This window comes from Podarcis melisellensis (genome assembly GCF_964234715.1).
Source record: "Podarcis melisellensis genome assembly, chromosome: 13".
Taxonomy (NCBI): Eukaryota; Metazoa; Chordata; class Lepidosauria; order Squamata; family Lacertidae; genus Podarcis; species Podarcis melisellensis.
In genome coordinates, this window is record NC_138545.1 from 23,499,752 (window position 1) to 23,524,909 (window position 25,158).

At 39.7% G+C, this 25,158-nt stretch overlaps 1 protein-coding gene and 1 pseudogene across 2 annotated transcripts in view; one reads left to right on the forward strand and one right to left on the reverse strand.

Annotated features, from left to right (window-relative positions):
- The window catches only part of LOC309354762 (vomeronasal type-2 receptor 26-like), a gene marked incomplete at both ends in the record, with an annotated part of 73,740 nt that overhangs the window by 47,655 nt on the left and 927 nt on the right, over nt 1-25,158 (forward strand). Inside the window, 3 exons of the mRNA XM_081885033.1 lie at nt 21,525-22,388; nt 23,114-23,341; nt 23,849-23,975. Of these exons, the coding sequence (XP_081741159.1) occupies nt 21,525-22,388; nt 23,114-23,341; nt 23,849-23,975 (1,219 nt within the window). The remainder of the gene's footprint in view (nt 1-21,524; nt 22,389-23,113; nt 23,342-23,848; nt 23,976-25,158) is intronic.
- LOC309356057 (craniofacial development protein 2 pseudogene) overlaps nt 1-25,158 on the reverse strand; it is a 282,752-nt pseudogene that overhangs the window by 26,875 nt on the left and 230,719 nt on the right. The window lies entirely within an intron of this gene.

Sequence of the window (25,158 nt, forward strand, 5' to 3'; positions counted from 1 at the left end):
TACTTATTCTTAGGTTTTTAATCCCCTGATGCATTTATGATTCCGTGATGAAGAATGTGGGAATGAGCCTGCTGGCTCTGCTTACGTTCTGGGTGCTCATTGCGAGCAGTAAGGCGCCTTCTCTTCCCATACAACATTATTATTCATGTGCAGTTGATGCAACACTACTGACCTCAGCAGGAATTCAATAGAAAAGGGTCTCTACTTCAGACTTTATATTCACAACAGATAGAAGCTGGTGAAAATGGGTAAGAAGAAAGTGACAGAGGCATCTGGGCCTTCTGGGTTTTTCTCCCTCTCTCCCTCACATGAATCAAATCAGATGGAAGTGAACGATGGAAGAGTAATAATATCTTATTGCTAATCTCTATGTTATTGTTATGTATAGGTGTTGCCTATTTCTGTGTGCAATGACAACTGCCAACCTGGCTACAGCAGGAAAAAGAAGGAGGGAGAAAAATTTTGCTGCTATGATTGTGCTCCATGTGCAGAAGGGATGGTCTCTAAACAGAAAGGTAGGAGATATAATATAAAATACATCATATGGAAGGATATCTCGCCTCTTAAGGCACATATAGCCACTACTTTGATGAAACTAAGCAGTTCTGGGTATGAGCAGTAAATGGATGGGAAACAGACCGGGGAGCCAATATATACAACCTTGCATTCCACAGTGGAATAAAAATGGGATATAAATGTAGGAAAATATTTTAAAATTCATATTAAATCTGTTTGAGGGCATGGGGGGGAATATCCCCTTATAGTTTTTTTGTCGGTTTTACAACTCTTTGGGCGAAAGGGAGCATATAAATGTAAAAATAAAATTAATTAATAAATACAAGTCTAAGGTACCATAAAATAACCAGAGAAGTGTGATAATACAAATGTCCATCAATATTATAGGAGACAAAATGGACCCCATTTGCCAGGGAGTTCCATCTGAGACCATCTCCTGGGTCCCAGCTAATCATATCACTGGAAATGGAAATCAAACAAATCTTAATTCATGGATAGATTAGGAGAACTCCATCAGTGACCAAACTGTAAGAAGTAGAGAGGCTTATGATGTAGCAATTAGCACACAACTGCCAAGAAACTCTTAGTGTTTTCATATTAACTTCAACCATGAAATACACAGTGCCTGTAGAAGTGCCTCCCATGCTTTTTGTTTCCCGACTCAAATGGTTAGGCTATCCCAGCCCAGGTAAGGGCACAGCTGGGTTACCAGCCAAAGCTTATGGAATGCACTCCAAGCCACTGAACCCATCTGAGCCTAAAGAAAGAGCAAAGGAACCAGAAGTACCCCCAAGCTGTGAAACATTCCTTCAAAGGGAGTGCATACAGTGTGACTGCTCATCTTCCCTACCCTGATGTGAAGATGATGAGCAGCAATTCCTTGCATAATGCCCTGGCTCATGCCAAGTTCCATGAGAGGGGACATTCCAGCAGTGGTGCAGAATGATGGTGTGGTTGGGACATTTTGCCTCCCATTTTGCCTCAGGTGGCAAAAGGCCATGGGCCACCCCGGGGCTCTTTTGTAATCTGAGTTTGGCACATTCCTGTTCCAATCCTATTTCTTTCTCATTGTATACTGACTGTCTCTGTAATCAGAAGAGAACTCAAGGAAATGTACATAGAGATTCCAAGCAGTGTACTATCCAGTGAGAAAGTTGAATAATTCATCAGTCACTTCAACAGGATGGTTATGAATTGTACCTTCAGACCATACCCTGTAAGAATAGTACTAACCATAATAGCAACGAATTATTAATAGAATGAAAAGAAAAACAACAATAATGATACTTTTCATATGAAAATTGCTTCTTTGGTCTTTAAAGTGAATTACGTAAATTCCTTGTAAGTTTCTAATGCTGTCAGATAAGTGAGTATCATCATTATTCTCACAGCACAGCATAGATGGTTGAGAAGTTTCGTATGACATTCTTTGCCTGAGATGAAATTAAAATAACGAATTTTGATATTAAGGGACCCCTTTTTCCTAGAAATTCATTCTCACTTATGACCCCTTTAAATAGGTGGTGATCAATTTTGGAAGTATTTACAGTAGCTCTTTACTATTTTCAGATATGGATGCCTGTGTCAAATGTCCAGAAGACCAGTATCCCAATATGGACCAAAATCAATGCATCCCCAAAGCTGTAAGCTACCTCTCTTACAAAGAAACATTAGGGATTACTTTAGCTATCTTAGCCATTTCCTTCTCCTTTATCACAACTTTCATACTTGGAATTTTTGTGAAGCACAGGGACACCCCCATAGTCAAAGCTAACAACAGGACCCTCACCTACATCCTTCTCATCTCTCTCCTTCTTTGCTTCCTCTGCTCCTTACTTTTCATTGGACAGCCTGGAAAGGTCATCTGCCTTGTCCGACAAACAGCCTTTGGCATCATGTTCTCTGTTGCCCTTTCCAGCACTTTGGCAAAAACCATCACCGTGGTTCTGGCATTCATGGCAACCCAGCCAGGATCCAGAATCAGAAAATGGGTGGGGAAGCGAATGGCAAATTCTATTGTCCTCTCTGGCTCCTTTCTTCAAACTGGCATTTGTTCTCTTTGGTTATGTACTTTCCCTCCATTCCCAGATATGGACATGCACTCAATGACAGGAGAAATGCTACTGGAATGTAATGAGGGTTCACCTATCATGTTCTACTGTGTCATAGGCTACATGGGTTCCTTGGCCATTGTCAGCTTCATTTTGGCTTTCCTAGCCAGGAAGTTGCCAGACAGTTTCAATGAGGCCAAATTTATCACTTTCAGCATGTTGGTGTTTTGCAGTGTTTGGCTGACTTTTGTTCCAACCTACTTGAGCACCAAAGGAAAATACATGGTGGCTGTGGAGATCTTCTCCATCTTAGCATCCAATGCTGGCTTACTGGGTTGCATCTTTTCCCCTAAATGCTATATCATTGTTCTGAGGCCTGAACTGAATAAGAGGGAGCAACTAATAAGGAAAACCAAATGAAACATATATGATAAAATTGTAGCTTAGAATGTTAAGGTACTTGGACTTGATTAAGAAAACTTTAAGGAAATTCTTGCAACTTCAGTGAAGAGGGATGCATCACACTTCAAGTTGGCTTCATAACTATATTCTGCAATCATAAGCCACACCCTCATGTTTCCATAACTTTTACAGGTTACTCAAATAAAGTGTTAGGCTTCCAGAAATTCATAAAATGGAGGAACCCACCCCATGCAGAAGAATGTGTTTCTATTCAGGACTTCTGGAAGCAAGCAGCCAGCTGTTTCCTAAACCTGTTTAAGGAGGTAGATAAAACCAGTGCTAGAGAGGAGAAGCTGGATAGCCTGGAATTTTTGTTTGAAATGAACTTCCCTAGCTAAAATGTCTGCAATGCTGTATATGCAGTTGCACATGCAATTCAGTTTATTGTATATAGCCCAATGCCTTCACAATGAGTAACAGAGGGAAAATGCAAGGTTTTACGCTGAACCCATGTAATATTAATATATCAAGTCTAAGGAAGTATACAGTATAAAAGTTTAAGATTACCATCCTGGGAGGATCGATGTGAGAACCAATAAACAAGGGGAGATTAAAAATCTTATCAGGGCAAGTCTTATCTGGACAAATCAACAAGTACAGTGGTACCTCGGGTTACAGACGCTTCAGGTTACAAACACTTCAGGTTACGGATTCCGCTAACCCAGAAATAGTACCTCGGGTTAAAAACTTTGCATCAGGATGAGAACAGAAATCCTACGGTGACAGCAGGAGGCCCATTAGCTAAAGTGGTACCTCAGGTTAAGAACAGTTTCAGGTTAAGAACAGACCTCCAGAACGAATTAAGTTTTTAACCCGAGTTACCACTATAGTTCATTTTATCCTCAACCTGATTGCATTCATAAATGCATTTTCATACCATATGAACTATTCCAAGGTATTTCCCTTCTAAGTATGTTGAGGGCATCTGTTGAAACCCAAGTTCAACAAAGGTCCTACATAATTGTGGAAATATAAGCATATGAGGGACGCGGGTGGCACTGTGGCTTAAACCACAGAGCCCAGGACTTGCCGATCAGAAGGTTGGCGGTTCAAATCCCCACGACGGGTTGAGCTCCCGTTGCTCGGTCCCTGCTCCTGCCAACCTAGCAGTTCGAAAGCACGTCAAAGTGCAAGTAGATAAATAGGTACCGCTCTAGCGGGAAGGTAAACGGCATTTCCGTGCACTGCTCTGGTTCCCCAGAAGCGGCTTAGTCATACTGGCCACATGACCCGGAAGCTGTACACCGGCTCCCTCGGGCAATAAAGTGAGATGAGCATCACAACCCCAGAGTGGGTCACGACTGGACCTAATGGTCAGGGGTCCCTTTAACTTTACCTTAAGCATATGAGAGCAGCCACGTTGTACCAAAATGATGACACTGCAGTATACTCATGCACCATCTGAAGAGGGAAAGGATCTTCTTTGTTTTAAAAATTGTTGAAGGACTCCTAGTCTTCACATTGATCTCTTCTCCTCTACATGGGATGCGACTGTATAACAGGGAGCACCAAATAAGAAGAAAGGAAAGAGCAATAATTCAATATTTCCCACTATTATAATCTCTCAACCAATATTTATAAACTTCTTTTTTGGCCCGGTTACAATAAAAGGTTTGCAATATACTATGTATATTTCTTGGAAATATGTCCCATAACAGGTTTGATCTGTAAATCTCCAACCTTGTCAAATCATTTATACCAATCCAGCATGGAAGGCACTGTTGATGATTTTACTATGATGTGTTATGCATTCTAATTATAGTCTATAGAAGGCAATTACTTCATATTCTCCGCCAAGATCGTATCAGGATATTATGTTCCTTCATTAAATATGTGTTTCTGTTTACCAGTCTGTGTATTAGTGTGGGTGGATTCAAGTTTAAATATTAAAGGTTTGTGCAAGCTCCATAATCCTATACCTCGGTCCTATATATCTCCAATATATCCCTAAATCGCATTGTGCTCTCAAGGTTACCTCAGTCTCTGATCATTCCATGTGGACAATATTGGTTGCAAGTTGGCTACTTGTTGAATTGTAGTTTCAATTGCGTGATCACTTCACTTACACAGACATGTCTATTCTAGTGAATAAACAAATCTGGGACTTCAGCCCATTCCTTTGCCACTGACAACAATCCAGTTCCAAGGAAGTGGTGAAGCTAGAACTAACCACAATACCATACACTATCTGTATTGCCTAAATAATACTTCTGTTGCCCTTAACACCTGCAGTTGCCGAGTAAGAGCATGAAAGGTGAATGGTATAATTCAGGAAATAGAATACTTTTCGGGGGGGTAGAAAGAGAGACTTGTATTACTTTTGTCATGCTTGATGAAATGTCAAAGTCTACCTACTCACTGGGGAAGTTTTTGCCATCCCTATCATTGTCAAAATTACTGGTTCCCATCCTCTGACTTAATTGATGTCTGGGGCCCATAAGTAGGAATAACAATGAATATAGGAAAAAAGCTATAAAGTGTTCATACTGCAAACTGGATCTAGGAAGAGGCATTGCTCTTTCATGCATTTGCTGGGTCAGAAGGGTTTTAATGAGCTTGTTCTGCCACCATTTTATTGCAAAAATTATACCAGGAGTATCCCTCATCACTTTGTTTCCCCCAGTTCATCTTCCATTTCTTAGTGTGAAGAAATTGGGCATTAGCTATATATTGATTCACAGTCACACTGACGTACAAACTGACTAAATTTCCTTTTTTGTGGGGCAGACTAATAACTCTCAAGACAACACCCCACCTTTGCAGTCCAAGTTAAAATAATTGATGCCTAGAGGTCAAGATCTATAGCTATGTATTACAAAAGGGGAAGGAGCTAATATTTCTGACTCAGCTTTAGAGAATAAATTAGGAGGAAGCAAAGGATATGGAGATGGATACTGATGGGAAATGATATATATTTAAATGCACAGCAAAATTGTTACCTAACAGATCAACCAGTAAATCAGTGTAGGAAGAGTATAATCTGAGCTGCCTGGTGTTGCTAATACCAAGGTTGCAGGTTTATCCCTGAATGGGACAGCTGCATATTCTTATATTGCCATATATAGTGCTGTAGATGGTAAATGTATAATGCTGCACATTGAAAAATGTCTATCTCAATTTGGAGAGAACATTTGGGCAACAGGATCATGCTGGTAGTCGCATTGCTTCTCATACTGTTGTGTCATACTGTTTGTGGGAAACATGTTGTGAATTGCAGCATATTTGATGACCCCCTCCCTATTCCTCATGAATTTTACCAGCCAGGGGACCTTGTCATTGGTGGGATTGTTTCTCAAATATTCTTTCTTTATGATAGCCTCTCTTTCCTGGAACAGCGTACACAAACCATCACTGATGAACCAATGTAAGACCTTACTTCTTCCCTCTCTCAATTTGTAATATGTTCAGTTCATAATTACTGAGGTTGCGTTATCAAGAAATACTGTGATTTATTTACTTTTGGAGTGATAAATGTGGTTTCCCAGTAACAGTTGGAAATTGTTGATAGATATGTTACATTCTACATTATATTGTTGTTCACAGACCATTGATAAGCTTTCCTCCATGACCCAATTGATGTGACAAAAACAAACAACCAAGCACATCATGCTGAAGCCCCATTGCTTGGGCTGGTGGTTGCTGCTGCTGCTGTGGCAAACATGAGGGAGTACAATATGTGCAGAGAGTAATTTATTCATATTGAACATTTGATATACCATTTGTGATAGAACATATGATGCTTATATTTGTGCATTTCAATATTATATTGTATAATTTTAAGCTAAACTACCCCTCAGTCTTACACACTTAGTTAACTGATGGTGATGTGTTGAAATGCTGTCTTATTGTCACTACAGTACTTATTTTATTAAACAGACTTCAACTCTGATTACAGTTCAGTGCCTAAGAACTACCAGCATATCCTGGCCTTTGCATTTGCTGTCAAAGAGATCAATGAGAATCCCAACATCTTACCAAATATATCTCTGGGACTCCACATCCTCAATAGCTACTACACTGCAAGGATGACCTTTAAAGCTATCTTAAGCCTTCTGTCAACACGACATAGGTTTGTCCCTAACTTCAAGTGTGACAACCAGAACAATCTGATAGCTGTCATTGGAGGGTGCATCTCTGAAATCTCTGCCAATATGGCCATCATTTCAGCAACCCACAAGACTCCACAGGTAAGCAGTGTTTATGAGTGTATGGAGCTCTCACAACTGCTGTACACTATCTTGATTTCAGCAACCCTTTCAATAAATTTTCCGTGAACATTTTCCTGTGGACTTCTCCTGATACACATGCTTGGTTGCAGTGTTCCTAATGTAAACTTTTTTTGCAAAACATTCTCTTCTATAATGCATATTATGTAATTTTCACTAGTGTATGCATTTTAGTGCATACTGTACCTTTGCATATGCATTTTAGCACATATCACTCACGTGAACAATTTCATTGCTAAAATAAAAGAATGGCAAATTTCAAAAAACTTTGTTTTTTGTTCTCAGGTTCTTTGGAAAATAAGCATTATGTGGGTCCTTGCTTAAATGCGAACTGAATTTTATTTTTCTTCTTTCCCTACTTATTCCCAGTACTACAGAGAAACTACTATAAATCTCATTAGAGTTTGTCAATCCAATGTCCATGTTTGGTGATATTTTGCTATGTAATGTGAAAATTGGCCTCCTGAAGACCCCAGACTTTGTGGAAGCCTAATGTCTCTCCCAATGTTGCCAGCTTCATTCTGGGTCACTGTTGTTTAGTCTGCTATTACAACTTAAGCTAGCAGGAGTGATAATTGATGTGAGAGCTCTAGGAGCATGGCAGTGTTCCATGCCCTTTCAGGGCACCATTCTAACCAAAGAGTGCTCTGCGACGTACAGGTGAAGTTCATTTGGCATGGTAGAAGTTGGACAGGCATGCAGCAGTAAATGAAATATTTAGAAGTGATTCAGGTTAGGTCATGGTGAAACCAATTACTGGGGAGATCCTCACATTGGGCCTTCAAGGAGACATACAGGACCTCCTACAAGCGTATGGTTTAAAATTCTCTTCTCTTCTTGTAATTTTCATTTCAGCTGACATATGGATCATTTTTGCCACTACAAGGTGCCCAAAGTTTATTCCCATTTTTATACCAGATGGTCCCCAATGAAGCCTACCAACACTTGGGTGTTGTGCGGTTACTTCAGTATTTCAGATGGACTTGGATTGGGCTTTGGGCTGTAGATGATGATCGAGGAGACAGATTTTTACAAACAATGATGCCATTGCTTTCCATTCATGGTATCTGTTATGCCTTCGTCATAAGAATACCCAAATGGAATTATGTAGATGAGATGATAGAATTTGCTTTGCAGCGTTTTGAAACCTATGCACATATCTTTCAGGGAAACTCCAATACGGGAAATCCTAGTGTATTCTTTATTTATGGGGAGCCTCCGTCCTTTCAGGTTTTGAGAATGGTGCTGTTTTATGCACCTTTCTTCTCACTGCCACCTCTGAATAAAGTTTGGGTTGTTACATCCCACTGGGATTTTGCATCACACTCTGTACAGAAAGATTGGGATATGCAAGCCTTTCATGGTTCTTTATCCTTCACAGTTCACTCAAATCGGTTATTAGGTTTCCACAATTTCATTCACAAGTTAAGGCCATTGTGGGCAAAAGGTGATGGTTTTATCCAGTTCTTCTGGGAGCAGGCCTTCAGCTGCTCATTCAAAATCTCTAAAGGACAGCAAGAGGAGGAAAACAACAAAGCTTGCACTGGGGACGAGAAGCTGGAGGGCCTTCCTGGAATTTTGTTTGAAATGGACATGACTGGCCACAGCTACAATGTTTACAATGCCGTCTACATTGTGGCACATGCTTTGCATGCGATAAAGAAAAGCAGCTCCAAGAGTAGAAGGATTAAAGAAGGGGCGAAACTGGGATTTCCATACATGCAATCATGGAAGGTAATTACTATTAACCTTTTGGTACAGAGTAAAAGGAGTTGTAAATTTGCATAATTCATTTCTAGCAACATTTTGTTTGGCTCCCGTCTTGTTTTGTTTCGAATAAGCACTGCCACATATAATTGCCCTAATATAGAGTTATTTAATGAGAACGACTTACTGTTGAAAAATTAGTAATGCACACAGGATGAATTTCAAGACCTAGTGACATCTCTGCATATATTCTCTTTGAAAGGTACATTCCTTTTTAAGGCACATCACGTTCAATAACAGTGTTGGAGATTCTGTGCACTTTGATGACAATGGAGAATTAGTTGCATGTTTTGATGTAACAAACTGGTTGATTTTTCCCAATGGCTCACTGGTTAGAGCAAAAGTTGGAAGACTGGATTCTCAGGCTCCTTTAGGAAAAGAGTTAAGAATAAATGATGACCAAATTCTATGGCATCCAATTTTTAACCAGGTAAGACAGGTTAGCTAACTTTTAAGTATATAAAGCAGTGAATACTTGAGGATGTAAATGGGGAAAATATCAATCCAAAACTGTATATAATGTACATATTTGTGAAATAAATGTAGAATACCATATTAAGAGAATTCTTTGGAAGCTGGAGAAGGAGAATGCAAAGGATCTGTCAGCCAAGGTGTGATGGCCTGGGATTCCGATTCTGAGAGTGAACCGGAGGAATCCCAGCCGGCACAGGAGTCCCCGCCTCCAGGGCCGGCTGAAATGGGGCAAGGCCTTGATTCTGAGGAGCCTGCACCTGGGCCGGATCCTCAGGAGCAGGCACCAGGTGAATCCATTCTGGCCCCAGAGGTGGTTGAGGACTCAGTGCCTGCAGGTGAGTCTCCCCCTGGGCCCAGTAACCCTTCAGCCTCTCCTGAACTGCAGAGGCTTAGGGCAGAGAGGCGAAGGGAACTGGTTTCTCCCAGGAGGAGTGCTTGCCTTAAGGACAAGGGAGGCGGGGCTCCTGGGGGCCGGGGCCGTCCCTGGCCTCAGAGAAGATAAAGGCCAGTCAGCCCGGTCCCAGGTTGCGGGAGCAACATCATCATTGAATAGCTGTATCAGCCAGCATCCAGTCCTGTTCCTCCAGTGTTCCTGTTCCCTGCCCGGCTTCCTGCTTCTGACCTTCCAGCGTTCCTGTTCCCCGCCCGGCTTCCTGCTTCTGATCTTTGAGTGTTCCTGTCCCCGCCCGGCTCCCTGTTTTGGACCTCGCCTCTCATCTTGTGGACTATCTCCAGGCTAGTGACTCAGGACTGAACCTTGACTACGGTAGCAGTAACCTTCCCCCCGGGACCAGCACACAAGGAATTCAGTAATCCTCTCCTCCCCCATTTCATTTCAAGCTGGAAGAGGATTCTGGTGTTCATAATTCCTCACTCTGCCCCTCACATGATTCAAATCAGATGGGAAGTGAACGATGGAAGAGTAAAAAATATTGCTAATCTCCATGTTATTTGTATGTGTAGGTGTTGCCTATTTCTGTGTGCAATGACAACTGCTACCCTGGCTACAGCAGGAAAAAGAAGGAGGGAGAAAAATTTTGCTGCTATGATTGTGCTCCATGTGCAGAAGGGATGATCTCTAACCAGAAAGGTAGGAGATATAATATAAAATGCATCATATGGAAGGATATCTTGACTCTTAAGGCACATATAGCCACTACTTTGATGAAGCTAAGCAGTTCTGGGTCTGAGCAGTAAATGGATGGGAGACAGACTGGGGACCCTACATATACAACCTTTTATTCCACAGTGTAATAAAAATGGGATATGAATGTAAGAATATATAACAAAATTCATATTATATTTGTTGGGGGGCAGGGGGGATATCTCCTGATAGTTTATTGTTGGTTTTACAGCTCCTTGGGTGAAAGGGAGCATATAAATGTAAAAATAAAATTAATCAATGAACACAAATGTAAGGTACCATAAAAGAACAAGAGAAATGTGATAGTGCAACTGCCTATCAAAATTTAAGGAGTCAAAATCGACCCTATTTGCCAGGGAGTTCCATAACTGCTGAGACCATCTCCTGGGTCCCAGCTAATCATATCCCTAAAAATGGAATTCCAACAAATCTTAATGTATGGATAGATTAGGAGACCTCCATCAGTGGCCAAACTGTGAAAAGTAGAGAGCATTGTGATGTAGCAGTTAGCACACAGCTGCCCAGAAGCTCTTAGTGTTTTCATATTAACTTACACTATGAAATACACAGTGCTTGCAGAAGTCCCATGCTATGTGTTTCCCGAAACCAATGGTTAGGCTATCTCAGTGCAGATAAGGGTGCAGCTGGTTCACCAGCCAAAGCTGATGAAAGCCACTCCAAGCCACTGAACCCCTCTGAGCCTCAAGCACCAACAAAGGAACCTGAAGTTCCCCCAAGATGTGAACCTTTCCTTCAAAGGGAGTGCAGCCCCACCCAGAGCAGGAACCATCTCATGCATCCCATCCCCACTCCTCCTCCTGGCCCAGCCATGGCAACCATTTAGTATTGCTCTCTGATATTTTCTCAGCGAATGTGAACATGCGGCCCTAAAAGTTGACTTTTGCAAAGTTTACAGTTAGGAGATAGAACTGTTTTTGAATAGCCAGAAAATAGCCTACATGTTTTGATTGACATCATGATCCATCCAGATCAAATTAGCTTGCAACACTGCTTCTGCTGCTGGTGGAATTCCCCCCTTATGCTGGCAAGAGTGGGGTATTCCTACATACAGTGTTTCTGCTTATCTTCCCTACCCTGGTGTGAAGAAGATGAGCAGTATTCCTTGTAGAATGCCCTGGCTCATGCCAAGTTCCATGAGAGGGGACATTGCAGCAGAGGTGTGGAATGATGGTGTGGTCGGGGAGACTCTCTCCCATTTTGCCTTAGGTGGCAAAAGGCCATCGGCCACCACTGGGGTCTTTTGTAATGTGAGTTTGGCACATTCCTGTTCCAATCCTATTTCTTTCTCATTGTATCCTGACTGTCTTCTGTAATTAGAAGAGAACTCAAGGCGCTGTAGAGAGATTCCAAACAGTCTACTATTCAGTGAGAAAGTTGAATCAGTCATCAGTCACTGGATGGCTGTGAATTGTACCTTCAGACCATACCCTATAAAAATAACACTACCCAAAATAGCAACAGATTATTAATAGAATAAAAAGAAAAACAACCATAATGAAAAATGTCATATGAAAATTGCTTCTTGGGTCTTTAAAGTGATTCACATAAATTATCCCTATGAATTAGATAAGTGAGTATTATTATTATTCTCACAGCATAGCATAGATGGTTGAGAAGTTTCATAGAGTATTCTTTGCTTGAGATGAAATTATAATCAAGGATTTTGAAATTAACGGATACCTTTCTCCAAAGTTCATTAAAAAAACTAGAAACGAGGCAACAAAATTCATTCTCATTGATTGCCCCTTCAGATAGGTGATGAACAACTTCTAGAAGTATTTAAAGTACTGTAGCTCTTTACTATTTTCAGATATGGATGCCTGTGTCAAATGTCCAGAAGACCAGTATCCCAATATGGACCAAACTCAATGCATCCCCAAAGCTGTAAGCTACCTCTCTTACGAAGAAACATTAGGGATTACTTTAGCTATCTTAGCCATTTCCTTCGCCTTTATCACAACTTTCATACTTGGAATTTTCGTGAAGCACAGGGACACCCCCATAGTCAAAGCTAACAACAGGACCCTCACCTACATCCTTCTCATCTCTCTCCTTCTTTGCTTCCTCTGCTCCTTACTTTTCATTGGACAGCCTGGAAAGGTCATCTGCCTTGTCCGACAAACAGCCTTTGGCATCATGTTCTCTGTTGCCCTTTCCAGCACTTTGGCAAAAACCATCACCGTGGTTCTGGCATTTATGGCAACCCAGCCAGGATCCAGAATCAGAAAATGGGTGGGGAAGAGAACGGCAAATTCCATTGTCCTCTCTGGCTCCTTTCTTCAAGCTGGCATTTGTTCTCTTTGGTTATGTACTTTCCCTCCATTCCCAGATATGGACATGCACTCAGTGACAGGAGAAATGCTACTGGAATGTAATGAGGGTTCAGCTACCATGTTCTACTGTGTCATAGGCTACATGGGTTCCTTGGCCATTGTCAGCTTCATTTTGGCTTTCCTAGCCAGGAAGTTGCCAGACAGTTTCAATGAGGCCAAATTTATCACTTTCAGCATGTTGGTGTTTTGCAGTGTTTGGCTGACTTTTGTTCCAACCTACTTGAGCACCAAAGGAAAATACATAGTGGCTGTGGAAATTTTCTCCATCTTATCATCCAATGCTGGCTTACTGAGTTGCATCTTTTTCCCTAAATGCTATATCATTGTACTGAGGCCTGAACTGAATAAGAGGATGCAACTAATAAGGAAAACCAAATGAAACATATATGATAAAATTGTAGCTTAGAGAATTAAGGCATTTATGCCAAAGAAAAATAAGACATTATTCATGTACGCCACTACAGCAGGAAGAATCCTAATACCACAAAATTGGAAGACTGGAGAAATACCATCTAAAGAACAATGGCAAGAAAAATTGATGAACGTTTGCCTAGAATGCTGTTTTTGTTTCAAACATTACAGATTGTGGACAAAATGGACTGTTTCAAGAAGTGGCAGAAAGATATATCTAAATTTGTCTGGCAGGGCAAAAAGCCCAGAATAAAATTGAAGATACTAACGGATGCAAAAGAAAGAGGGGGATTTGCCCTGCCAGACTTAAAATTATATTATGAATCAGCAGCTTTCTGCTGGTTGAAAGACTGGCTTCTTCTTGAGAACACAGACATTTTAGATTTAGTAGGGTTCAATACTAGGTTTGGTTGGCATGCATATATATGGTGTGACAAGGTAAAAATTCATAAATGTTTTAAAAACCATATTGTTAGGAAAGCTTTATATAATGTTTGGACTCGTTATAAAGATCTGTTGGAAAATAAAACCCCAAGGTGGCTGTCGCCAATGGAAGCCAAGGAGGCGAAAAAACTTAATATGGAATCTAAATGGCCAAAATATTGGGAAATCTTAGAACAAGAGGGTGAAAAAGTGAAATTACGGAGTTACGAGAAATTGAAGTTTAAAGTACAAGATTGGCTCCATTATTATCAAATAATGGAGGTATATAAACAAGACAGGAAAAGTGGCTTCCTGGTGGAGAGATCAAAACTAGAAACAGAATTGTTAGATTTCAATACTAAGAATTTGTCAAGAATGTATAATTTGTTGCTGAAATGGAATACACAAGAAGAAACAGTTAAATCAGCAATGATTAAGTGGGCACAAGACATTGGCCATAATATTATGTTTGCTGACTGGGAACAGTTATGGACCACCAGTATAAAGTTCACGGCATGTAATGCCTTAAGAGAGAATATTATGAAAATGATTTACAGGTGGTACATGACCCCAGTCAAGCTTGCTAAAATTTATCATTTGCCCAATAACAAATGTTGGAAATGTAATGAAACTGAAGGTACTTTCTATCACCTTTGGTGGACATGCCCGAGGATTAAGGCCTTCTGGGAAATGATCTATAATGAAATGAAGAAGGTACTTAAATGTACCTTTCATAAGAAACCAGAGGCTTTTCTCCTGGGCATGGTCGGCCAATTGGTGTCAAAGAGAGACAGGACTTTTTTTATGTATGCTACTACAGCAGCAAGGGTACTTATAGCAAAGTATTGGAAGACACAAGAACTACCCACTCTGGAAGAATGGCAGACGAAGGTGATTGACTACATGGGACTGGCCGAGATGACTGGCAGAATCCGTGACCAAGGAAAAGAGACAGTGGAGGAAGATTGGAAGAAATTTAAAGTTTATCTTAAGAATGATTATAAAATTAATGAGTGCTAAAATGTCGAGGTTAGAGAAAAAAGAAGATTACAGCTGTAAATGTTTAGGTAAGAGAGAAGGGGGGGGAAGAGTAATTAGTTAAATTAAGTGAGGATTTGCTGAAAGAAATTTGGAAATAGGGATGCAGAAAGGAGAGGTATGGGGAAGTCGGAGAAGCAATGTTTATGAAAAGAAGGTTTTGAAATTATATATGTTTTTATGTGTTTGTTTGTCTTTGTATAGTGTATTGTATTGTGTTTAATATGTGTTGGAAAATCAATAAAAATATTATTAAAAAAAGAAAAATTGATGAACGATGCAGAACTGGCAATATTAATGGACGAACTGCTTGAAAAGTACAATAGTGACTTTTGAAAAAAAATGAGAACCCTTTACAACATACATGCAGAAAAAAGACAAAAAAAAGTGGACTTGTTGACAGGATTTAAATAAACATTTACAACTTTATTTACAGAGAACATAAATATAATTAGTGATAACAGAACATTTTGTATAAACAGCAGAATGTAACATTTGGTGTAACAAACCAGAAATGGAAGTTGGGGGAAGTCAACGGGGGGGGGGGGGACTAGATAATGGATGCTAAATGATGATATTGAATAATTGTTATGAGAAAAGAAAATCAATAAAAATTATTTGAAAAGAGAGAGAGAGAATTAAGACAGGAGAACATGGTTTTATTCAGGCCTTCTGGGAACAAGCAGCCAGCTGTTTCCTAAACCTATTTAAGGAAATAGAGAAAACCTGTACTAGGGAGGAGAAGCTGGAGAGCCTTCCTGCAATTCTGCTTGAAATGAACATGCTTAGCCATAGCTACAATGTCTGAAATGCTGTATATGCAGTTCCATATGAAATTCAATTTATTGTATATAGCCCAATGCCTTCACAATGAATGTTGTTGTTGTTGTTGTTTAGTTGTTTAGTCGTGTCCGACTCTTCGTGACCCCATGGACCAGAGCACGCCAGGCACTTCTGTCTTCCACTGCCTCCTGCAGTTTGGTCAGATCAATGAATAACAGAGTGCAAAGGCAAGGCATTACACTAAACCCATGCAATATGAATCTACAGTGGTACCTCAGGTTACATATGCTTCAGTTTACATATGCTTCAGGTTACAGGCTCCTCTAACACAGAAATATTACTTCGGGTTAAGAACGTTGCTTCAGGATGAAAGCAGAAATTGTGCAGCGGCGGCGCAGCAGGAGCAGGAGGCCCCATTAGCTAAAGTGGTGCTTCAGGTTAAGAACAGTTTCAGGTTAAGAACAGACCTCCAGAACGAGTTAAATTCTTAACCTGAGGTACCACTGTATAAAGTTTAAAGACGTCTACAAGATAAAAGTTTATAGCATAAAAGTTTGAAATTACAATCTTTGGGGAATCAATGTGAGGAACAATAAAGAATAGGGGATTAAAAATCTTATCTGGACAAATCAGCAAATAGTTTATTTTATCCATCTGTTGAAACCCAAGTTCAACAAAGACCCTACATAATTGTGGAAAGGAGAACAGCCATGATCTATCAGAATGATGACACTATACTGTGTCTCTTCTGTAGAAGCTCTTTGAAACATTGTGTAGATTTTTTTGGGGGGGTGCTTAGACTAGCAGGAAAACAACCATGAAGCAAACACAAAGCTATAGCCTAACAGATATGTAACAGCCAGCTCCCAAGAGATTCAACCCCCTCCCTCCTTGTACCAGCATGTAATAGATTCCAAACCATCCCCCAAAAATCCATTGGATAGTATACATACGATGCAACAGAGGCAGAGAAAACAAATTATTCACTTTTATCACTGAGTCAAAAATCACATTGAATTCTGATTAATTCTTTGGGATTCTTACTCCACATATGCTCCAAATGTCTCCCAGCTTGTTTCATTGCTCTCTTCTCCAGGATATAGCATATAGCATTCTCCTGCTGGCCGAGTTTATTTTCTACTTCCGAGATTCTTACTGTGGAAAACTGAAGTTCATTGACCAATATAAAATAACACACATGCCCTGTAATTTGCATAACATTATCTGCGGGAAACAGGCTAAGAATTCACAAGTTTACATTTTGGTGCCTTTGCTCACCAGAACAATATTACTAACACCTGACCTGCAGAAACAAATAGAAAGTTGTTTAAAGATAAAAAATCTTCACTCATCCTTAAAGGATAAATGGAAGAGATAAAGAAGACACAATGTTAAAGGGAAATTACTGGCAAGAGACAAAATGAAATAAAGTAGCAGGATACTAGCACACAGATTCCCTAAACTGCCATGCTGTAAATCTGTGTAGCAACAATATCATCCACCATTCACTGAAGGCTGTAGGAAAGCTGAAAACAGCCAGACTGAATACTGCAATTGGAATCATGGGAACACAGTTTTTGAAGGGACGTTTTACCAACAGGATCTTGCTGGTGGTGATGTTGCTGCTTATATTACTGTGTCATACAGTATGCAAAATACATTCTATTAATTGCAGTATGCATGATGATCCCCTCCCGATTCCTCATGAATTTTACCAACCAGGAGACCTTGTCATCAGTGGGATTGTTTCTCAAATATTCTTTCTTTATGATAGCCTCTCTTTCCTGGAACAGCGCACACAGACCATCACTGATGAACCAATGTAAGACCTTACTTCTTCCCTCTCTCACTCTGTAATATTTTCAGGTCTTCTTTCTCTATAACATCCTCTCTTTCATGGAGCAGCCTACCCAGATAATGATTGACGAACCTATGTAAGGAATCAATATTTATCACACAATTTGAATTATTGTATATATGAATTATAATTATTCAGAACATATCTTTAATGAATGCTGTGCTTCATTGAGCTTTTGAGATAAGAGACCTGGCACTTGGCTTTTTAATATGTGTGTACATTGCCTTCTTGTACATTGTTATCTTGTTGGGCATAATAAACTACTAGCGTGTTTCCTCCAGATAACTTATAGAAATGAATGGATCACATGCATTTTTGTTTTGCTACTGGTGCAATCTATTTATTGAGCATTTTTTCTGATTTGCTTGATGAGTGGTTATCTGACAATGAGCATTTATCTTCTTTTTAGCCATTTGTTCATCCCATATTTTAAAGTTATTTTCAAACTGCTAAAAGTCCTATTCTTTTTAAGAATAGTTTTGTTGCACTCCTTAGAAGAGAAGAGAAGAGAATAGGAGTTTTGTTGTACTCCTTGGAAGAGAATGCACTTCCTTCCCACAAAGAGTGACAACACACATTGTTGTTCTTTCCACATTTTGTTGTCGCTCATCCTTGGCCTCGATCTCTGCCCCTCGCTTGCCCTTTCAGACGACAGGAATTTTTAACGTTGTGTTTCATATTATTATATTTTAGAGAAATAAACATCTTTCTTATTCCTATTGTTTTAACACATATAATTTGGAGAGCTGACTCCCTCACATTATACAGGGGACTCAGCTAGACTGGTAATGAAAAAGCGATTTATATGCATTGTATGTACAATATCACATTGTGCCACGAGATGGTGACATGGAGTCCCATTTTTCTCCACCTGTTTTCCATGTTTTACTTTCCAATGCTTTAAACTGAAATGCTTCTTTGATGTGTCTAGATCCAGCCAGGGACAAACATAGGCTTATTGATTCGATATACAGGAGACAATAGAGCCAGAAAGCAAATCTGACCCTCTCACAGGACTATGTGTATATATTTACAAACAAAAACTTGTCCCTATTTGTTGTTCATACTTTTTAATTTAGAATAATAGAACTGTAGAGTTGGAAGGGACCATGAGGGCCATCTTTTCCAACTCCCTGCAATGCAGGCATCTTCTGCCCAATGTGAGCTTGAACCCATGACCCTGGGATTCAGAGTCTCATGTTCTACCTGACTGAACTATACAGCAGATATTAAAAATTAAACATGTGCAGAATAAATACGATCGTTGCCTTTTTCTTTTTTCCTTAAAGAAAGGTAGAATAGTGATTCTCAGGCACAATGAAACAGCCTAACGGTTCGGGGGGGGGGGCTTTAATTGTATTTCCCACCTGCAATATATTATCTTGTATAACTTATGGCAGATGCTCTTCATTTGCATTAATGTGTTTCAAACTTCAGAGAATATCCATGGTCCATTATAAGTTACTTGAGCTACTCCATCTATTTGTTTATTTTGTATTTCATAGAACCTGTTGAAACCGAGATTCTCAATGCTAAAAATGAGTTAGTGAAATAAAAATGTGTGTCCTTGTGCTTGCTTAGTTAAACTGCTAATGGAAAACTATCACAGTACCTATATCTATATCATCTATATCCATATCTATGTTCTTTTGATTGGTTCTTAAACAATAGGAAGTACACCATAGCTTGAACAGGACACACTTCTGATTGGGTCTTGCTGTTTCTGTTATTGTTTTCATATCCAAAGGGGGTAACTCCAATAAAATGATCTCAGAACATTTGAAACATTTAGTTTTTCAACTCATAGTGGGTATATCTGAATCTAATTTTGTTTTCTTTTTATTTCCATGTATGGTTGTAAAATACACCTACAACTTGAAAATGTGCAGATGAGTAACAGGAATGTCCATGTTCATTTTGCATGGTTAAGCAACTGACCAAAGATTATCATACTACATCTGTTTTTGTTGTTTTTTATTTTCCTCTAGAAATATTGGAAGCACATCATAGTTTACATATTGGCTGCCTAGATTCGGTTTTTTACAATGTTCTTCTTGGAAAAGAGTGGATTCCAAAATTGAAGGACAAACTTTATTAAGCATTTAAAAAGTCATAGAACTGTAGGCACATTTATCTCGTTAGCACATTGGAGGGTGTCTTATTTTTGAAAAAAGGTAAGGTACCATTAGGTCCAGTCGTGACCCACTCTGGGGTTGCGGCGCTCATCTCGCTTTATTGGCCAAGGGAGCCGGCGTACAGCTTCCAGGTCATGTGGCCAGCATGACTAAGCCACTTCTGGCGAACCAGAGCAGCGCACGGAAACGCTGTTTACCTTCCTGCTGGAGCGGTACCTATTTATCTACTTGCACTTGGATGTGCTTTCGAACTGCTAGGTTGGCAGGAGCTGGGACCAAGCAACGGGAGCTCACCCCGTGGCAGGGATTCAAACCGCCGACCTTCTGATCAGCAAGTCCTAGTCTCTGTGGTTTAACCCACAGCGCCACCTGCATATTTTTGTACTTCAGTATATAATATTGGGCAGTTATAAACTGCAGTTCAATCTTGGAAACCTGTAGATATATTTTATTCTGGCAGTTGTTTTATTAAACAGTTTTATTAAACAGTTGCTACTGTTCTTACAGTTCAGTGCCAAAGAACTACCAGCACATCCTGGCCTTAGCATTTGCTGTAAAAGAGATCAATGAGAATCCCAACATCTTATCAAATATCTCTCTGGGGTTTCATATCCTCAATAGCTACTACACTGCAAGGATGACCTATAAGGCCACCCTGAGCCTGCTCTCCACAGAACATAGGTTTGTCCCAAACTTCAAATGTGACAAGCAAAACAATCTGATAGCTCTCATTGGGGGATGCATCTCTGAAATCTCTGCAAATATGGCCATTGTTTCAGCAACCCACAAGACACCACAGGTAAGCTGTATGCATGAGGGTGTGGAGGTTTCACAACTGTGGTACACCATCTTAGTTTCAGCAAGCTCTCTGACAGTGTTCACCATGATAGTTTAAGTACTGAATGAGAGAAATGTGGGCTAGACGGTTATATAATCATGTGGATGTGGAGCTTGTAGGAAAACTGAACTCAACAGCTTCTCATCAAAGTTTGGGGGTATTTTAAGTGGGATGCTTCAGGGCTTTGTTTTGAAGCTATTGCTCCTCAAAATGTTTATCGATGGCTGAAACAAAGAGGTGGAGAAAATCCAACTTCATTGAGTCTCAAAGCTTTAAAGATGGTCAAGAACCATACAGGAGCCTCCTAGTTGCATTTGTTTGCAACGTCCCCAAACACACAACTCAAACATTTCTTGTACGGGTTCTGAAACAGGGAGTGGAAGTGGAACTATGTTCCAACTGGAACTATGAAGCAATTTGGAAGGCCTTTCTCCAACAGAGTGGAGCGTGTTTATGGCAGCACCCTTCCTAATCTGCTGCCATGAGACAAGTGGCTCAGTTTGGCTCATGATCCAAGCTTCTCAAGTCCTTATGCATTTGCTTTTGTTGTTTTCCCTTTTTTTTTCCTTTTTGGGTTTTATAAACAAGAATAATGTTATACAAATAAGTATACCAAGTTTTCTCATGTCATTTGTATATCACAAAAATAGCATGATAAATGTGGAAAGGTATCTACAACATATGGTTCATTATTAGCAGTCAATGTATAAGTTCTTGGTTCATGAATTGATTTGAACAATTAGGAAGAAAAAGGGGAAAGAGGTGTCGGGTGGTTATGCTTCTATTCTTCTACTTAGTAGTGGGGGGTTGTGTCAGCTTTACTTGTCTGGGTTCTCTTACTATTCACTTGTTGTATTTCCTTGGTGGTGAGAGAGGTTGGGGGTAGCTTAGGGTGTAATTGGTTGTCTTTTGTTTGTCCTTATGCATTATCTGAATTTTCACAGGATGTTGAATGTGATGGACTACAGGACTGCTTTCTATTATGTAAAAATGATGTCTTGCTCTTATAATCCATCTGAACAATACTCATGCATTTTATTTCAGCTGACCTATGGGTCACTTCTACCACTAAAAGGTGTCAAAAAGCTATTCCCATTTTTGTATCAGATGGTCCCAAATGAAGCCCACCAGCACACAGGGATTGTGCGATTACTTCAGCATTTTGGATGGACATGGGTTGGGCTTTGGGCTGTGGATGATGACAAAGGGGACAGGTTTTTACAGACAATGGTGCCAATGCTTTCTCAGAATGGCATCTGTTATGCCTACATAGTAAGAATACCAAAATGGAATTATGTGGATGAGATGATAGACTTTGCTTTACAGCATTTAGGAACCTATGCAATGGTCTTTGAAGAAAACCCAACTGTGTTCTTTATTTATGGAGAACCTCCATGCTTTCAGGTTTTGAGAATGTTGCTATTAGTAGCACCCATACTAGGATTTCCACCTCTGGGGAAAGTATGGATAGTTACATCCCACTGGGACTTTGCATCACTGTCTATACAGAAGAATTGGGAGATACAAACATTTCATGGTTCCATATCCCTCACAGTTCACTCAAATCAGCCATTAGGATTCCAAAGGTTCATTCAGATGCTGAGCCCTTTTTGGGCCAAAGGAGATGGTTTTATCCAGGAGTTCTGGAAACAGGTATTCAACTGTTTATTTAAAATGTCGGATGAATCAGAGGAGGGAAATGAAAATGAAACCTGCACTGGCAAAGAGAAGCTGGAGAGCCTTCCTGGAATTCTGTTTGAAATGGACATGATTGGCCACAGCTACAATGTCTACAATGCTGTCTATGCTGTGGCACATGCTTTGCAGGCTATATACAAATCCAACTCCAGATACAGAGGATTGGAAGAAAGGGGCAAACTGACATTTCCAAACATGCAATCATGGCAGGTAATAACAAATCAATACTTTTAAAGTATATAAAAAACCATAAAGCAGACTTGTGTTTGAGACAGAGGCTTAAAAATAACTATAAATGCACAATTCAACTCCATTAAAATGGAGTTTGTGGAATTCTTTTTCTTTGGAAAAACACTGTCAGTCACATCATAAAATACTGATTAGGTGGGCAATCTCCACTAGGATAAGCAGCTTAGCATGTGGCATATTGCCAGCAAGGTCAACTGATTTCTAGCTCAATCAGGCTAAACCAGTGATAAGTCCCCAGCCGCAGCTCAGCTAAAGATACACCATCACAACTTGTTCATGGGGGCTCAGCTGACTTAGAAGCTTCTTTAAGTCCAAAGGTGGGGCATGCTGAGGACAGGACAGGGGTAGGAGAAAGTGGGGACATAGGCAGGATCCTATGATGACTCAGCTCTCTCACATGACTTGGGAATTCAGCATAAAACACAGTTTGAAAGGCTTGCTTTCGTTCTACCATGCTTAAGTAGCAGCAGCAGTGCTACTACTAGTGTAAATTAACCTGGTATAACTTTACACCAGCTTAATTTACACTAGCTTGCTTTGTGTCCATTTCTTGTGGATATAATTGCTCTCGGATTGGGCGCCTACATAGATCAGCTTGCAGTGATGACAACTATAAGGTTTTTGGGAAGCTCGCTGAAATAATTTTAGGACTATGTTGTCTCTATTCATTTCCTCTTTCAATCTAGGTCCATCATTTTCTAAGGCGCATCATATTCAATAATAGTGCTGGAGACAATGTGTGCTTTGATGAAAATGGAGAATTGGTTACAGGTTTTGATGTCACAAACTGGGTGATGTTTCCCAATGGTTCTGTGGTAAGAGTAAAAATGGGAAAATTGGACCCTCAGGCTCCTCCAGGCAAAGAGTTAACCATTCATGATGACCAGATTGTGTGGCATCCAAGCTTTAATCAGGTGAGACATACCAGAAAGTGAAGTTTGGGTCACTTTGTCATTGTTCTTTGCTTTTTAGCTGCTAGATTATGCAGGCTAACAATATTACATATATACATTTTACTATATATTTCTTGTAGTATAAACATTTTGTATGCATATTTGTATGCTATTTCCACTAATATACACATTTATGTACATTTTCTGTACTCTATATTATTGTGCACTTTAACAGTTATGCATTTTGGTGCACATTATTTAGTTGGAGAACTTCACAAAATGTGGAGAAGGGCAAGTTTTGGCTGTGTTTCAGTTTACACATTGTAGAGTTCTAAACCACACACTGAGCCAACAGGGTGGACTTGAGTAAATATTCAGAAAGGAAGGCTTCTCATGAGACATTCAGCCTCAATTAATGGCAAAAGCATGGAAGGGGAAGCCGGGCCAACTGGTTCTACCAACGTAAGTCTCATCAAAGAGCTGAATGAATGAAGAGCACTAATCCCAGTTTTATACTATTATGTTCAGGTGCTGCCCCTTTCCATGTGCAATGACAACTGCTATCCTGGCTATAGTAGGAAAAAGAAGGAGGGAGAGAAATTTTGCTGTTATGACTGTGCTCCATGCCCAGAAGGAATGATATCTGGCCAGAAGGGTAAGAGACAATTATGTAATGTGATATCATTCATCTTTTGTAAACTTACCGTATTTGATTTGAGACGTACGACCCAAGCACAAGAGCACTCCTCATTCCAGTCATTTCCAGCAGTTGGTATTCAGAAGCACACTGTCTCCAACTGTAGTAATCATTGATACTCCTAATCTTCATCAATTTCTCCAATTCACTTTTAAAGCCATCCAAGTTCGGATTGGAAAGATTGTCTAGAAAAAGACTCCCAAACCAGTTAAGAGGGGGTGTGGTGATCCCCTGGATCTGTGATACTATTTGAAGTGCCTCAGGAGTGTAATTGTTAAAAGGTTGGGTAACTGACAGAAAATACCACCTTGTTTAAGAACCAAAGTATTTAGCTGTGAAGGAAGTTGTGTATGGAGCTTGTTTAAGAACCAAATTATTAAGCTGTAACATGCAACTACTTTAACTTAAGGAACTGGAGTAAAATAATTCCAAATAAGCTGAGCATTTTCCATCTAGTCTAGAAACCTGTAACATATACCTGAATCATAACAAATGAAGCGTAATCTCACCACTTCCACCAATTGTGGCAAACCCTGACTCCATATGACTCCTATAAATATATATTTTAACCACCACAGTTTATCTTTTGGATTTTGTATGAGGAAAATCTTAGATTTTTGGAGTTGAACAAATAAGATTTATTTAACATAACAAAGCTGATAAAACAAAAGATTTATCAGGAGGCAATGTTCTATTAGGAAAAAGTTACCCTAGGAATAATTATACTAATTCTAATGGATGTTACAGGCTTCTAAACAAGCAGAGCTACTTTTAAACTTCAGTTGCTTTTGTTCAGCTATTATGCTTCAGATAGATGTTACACTTTTCCAGAATAGACGGGGAAAGGGTTTCACAATAAACTGCAGATACCAAAGTGTTATCATACAAATATTTGGTGTGACTGTATTTGAAATACTGTGTAGAGTTCTGGCTGCTTCACCTCAAAAAACCACTACTGTGGTTTACTCTATTGATTGTACTTTACTAGTTGATCTCTTGATTATTTGGAGCACATCAACAAGAATTTCTGACTCACTTTTTAAAAAGAGGAAGAAAAAGCCATCAACAGCAAGCTTTACACTAAATGGATTATTGGAATTTGTAATTTCTATAATTATGTATGTCAACCTATAGAAATATT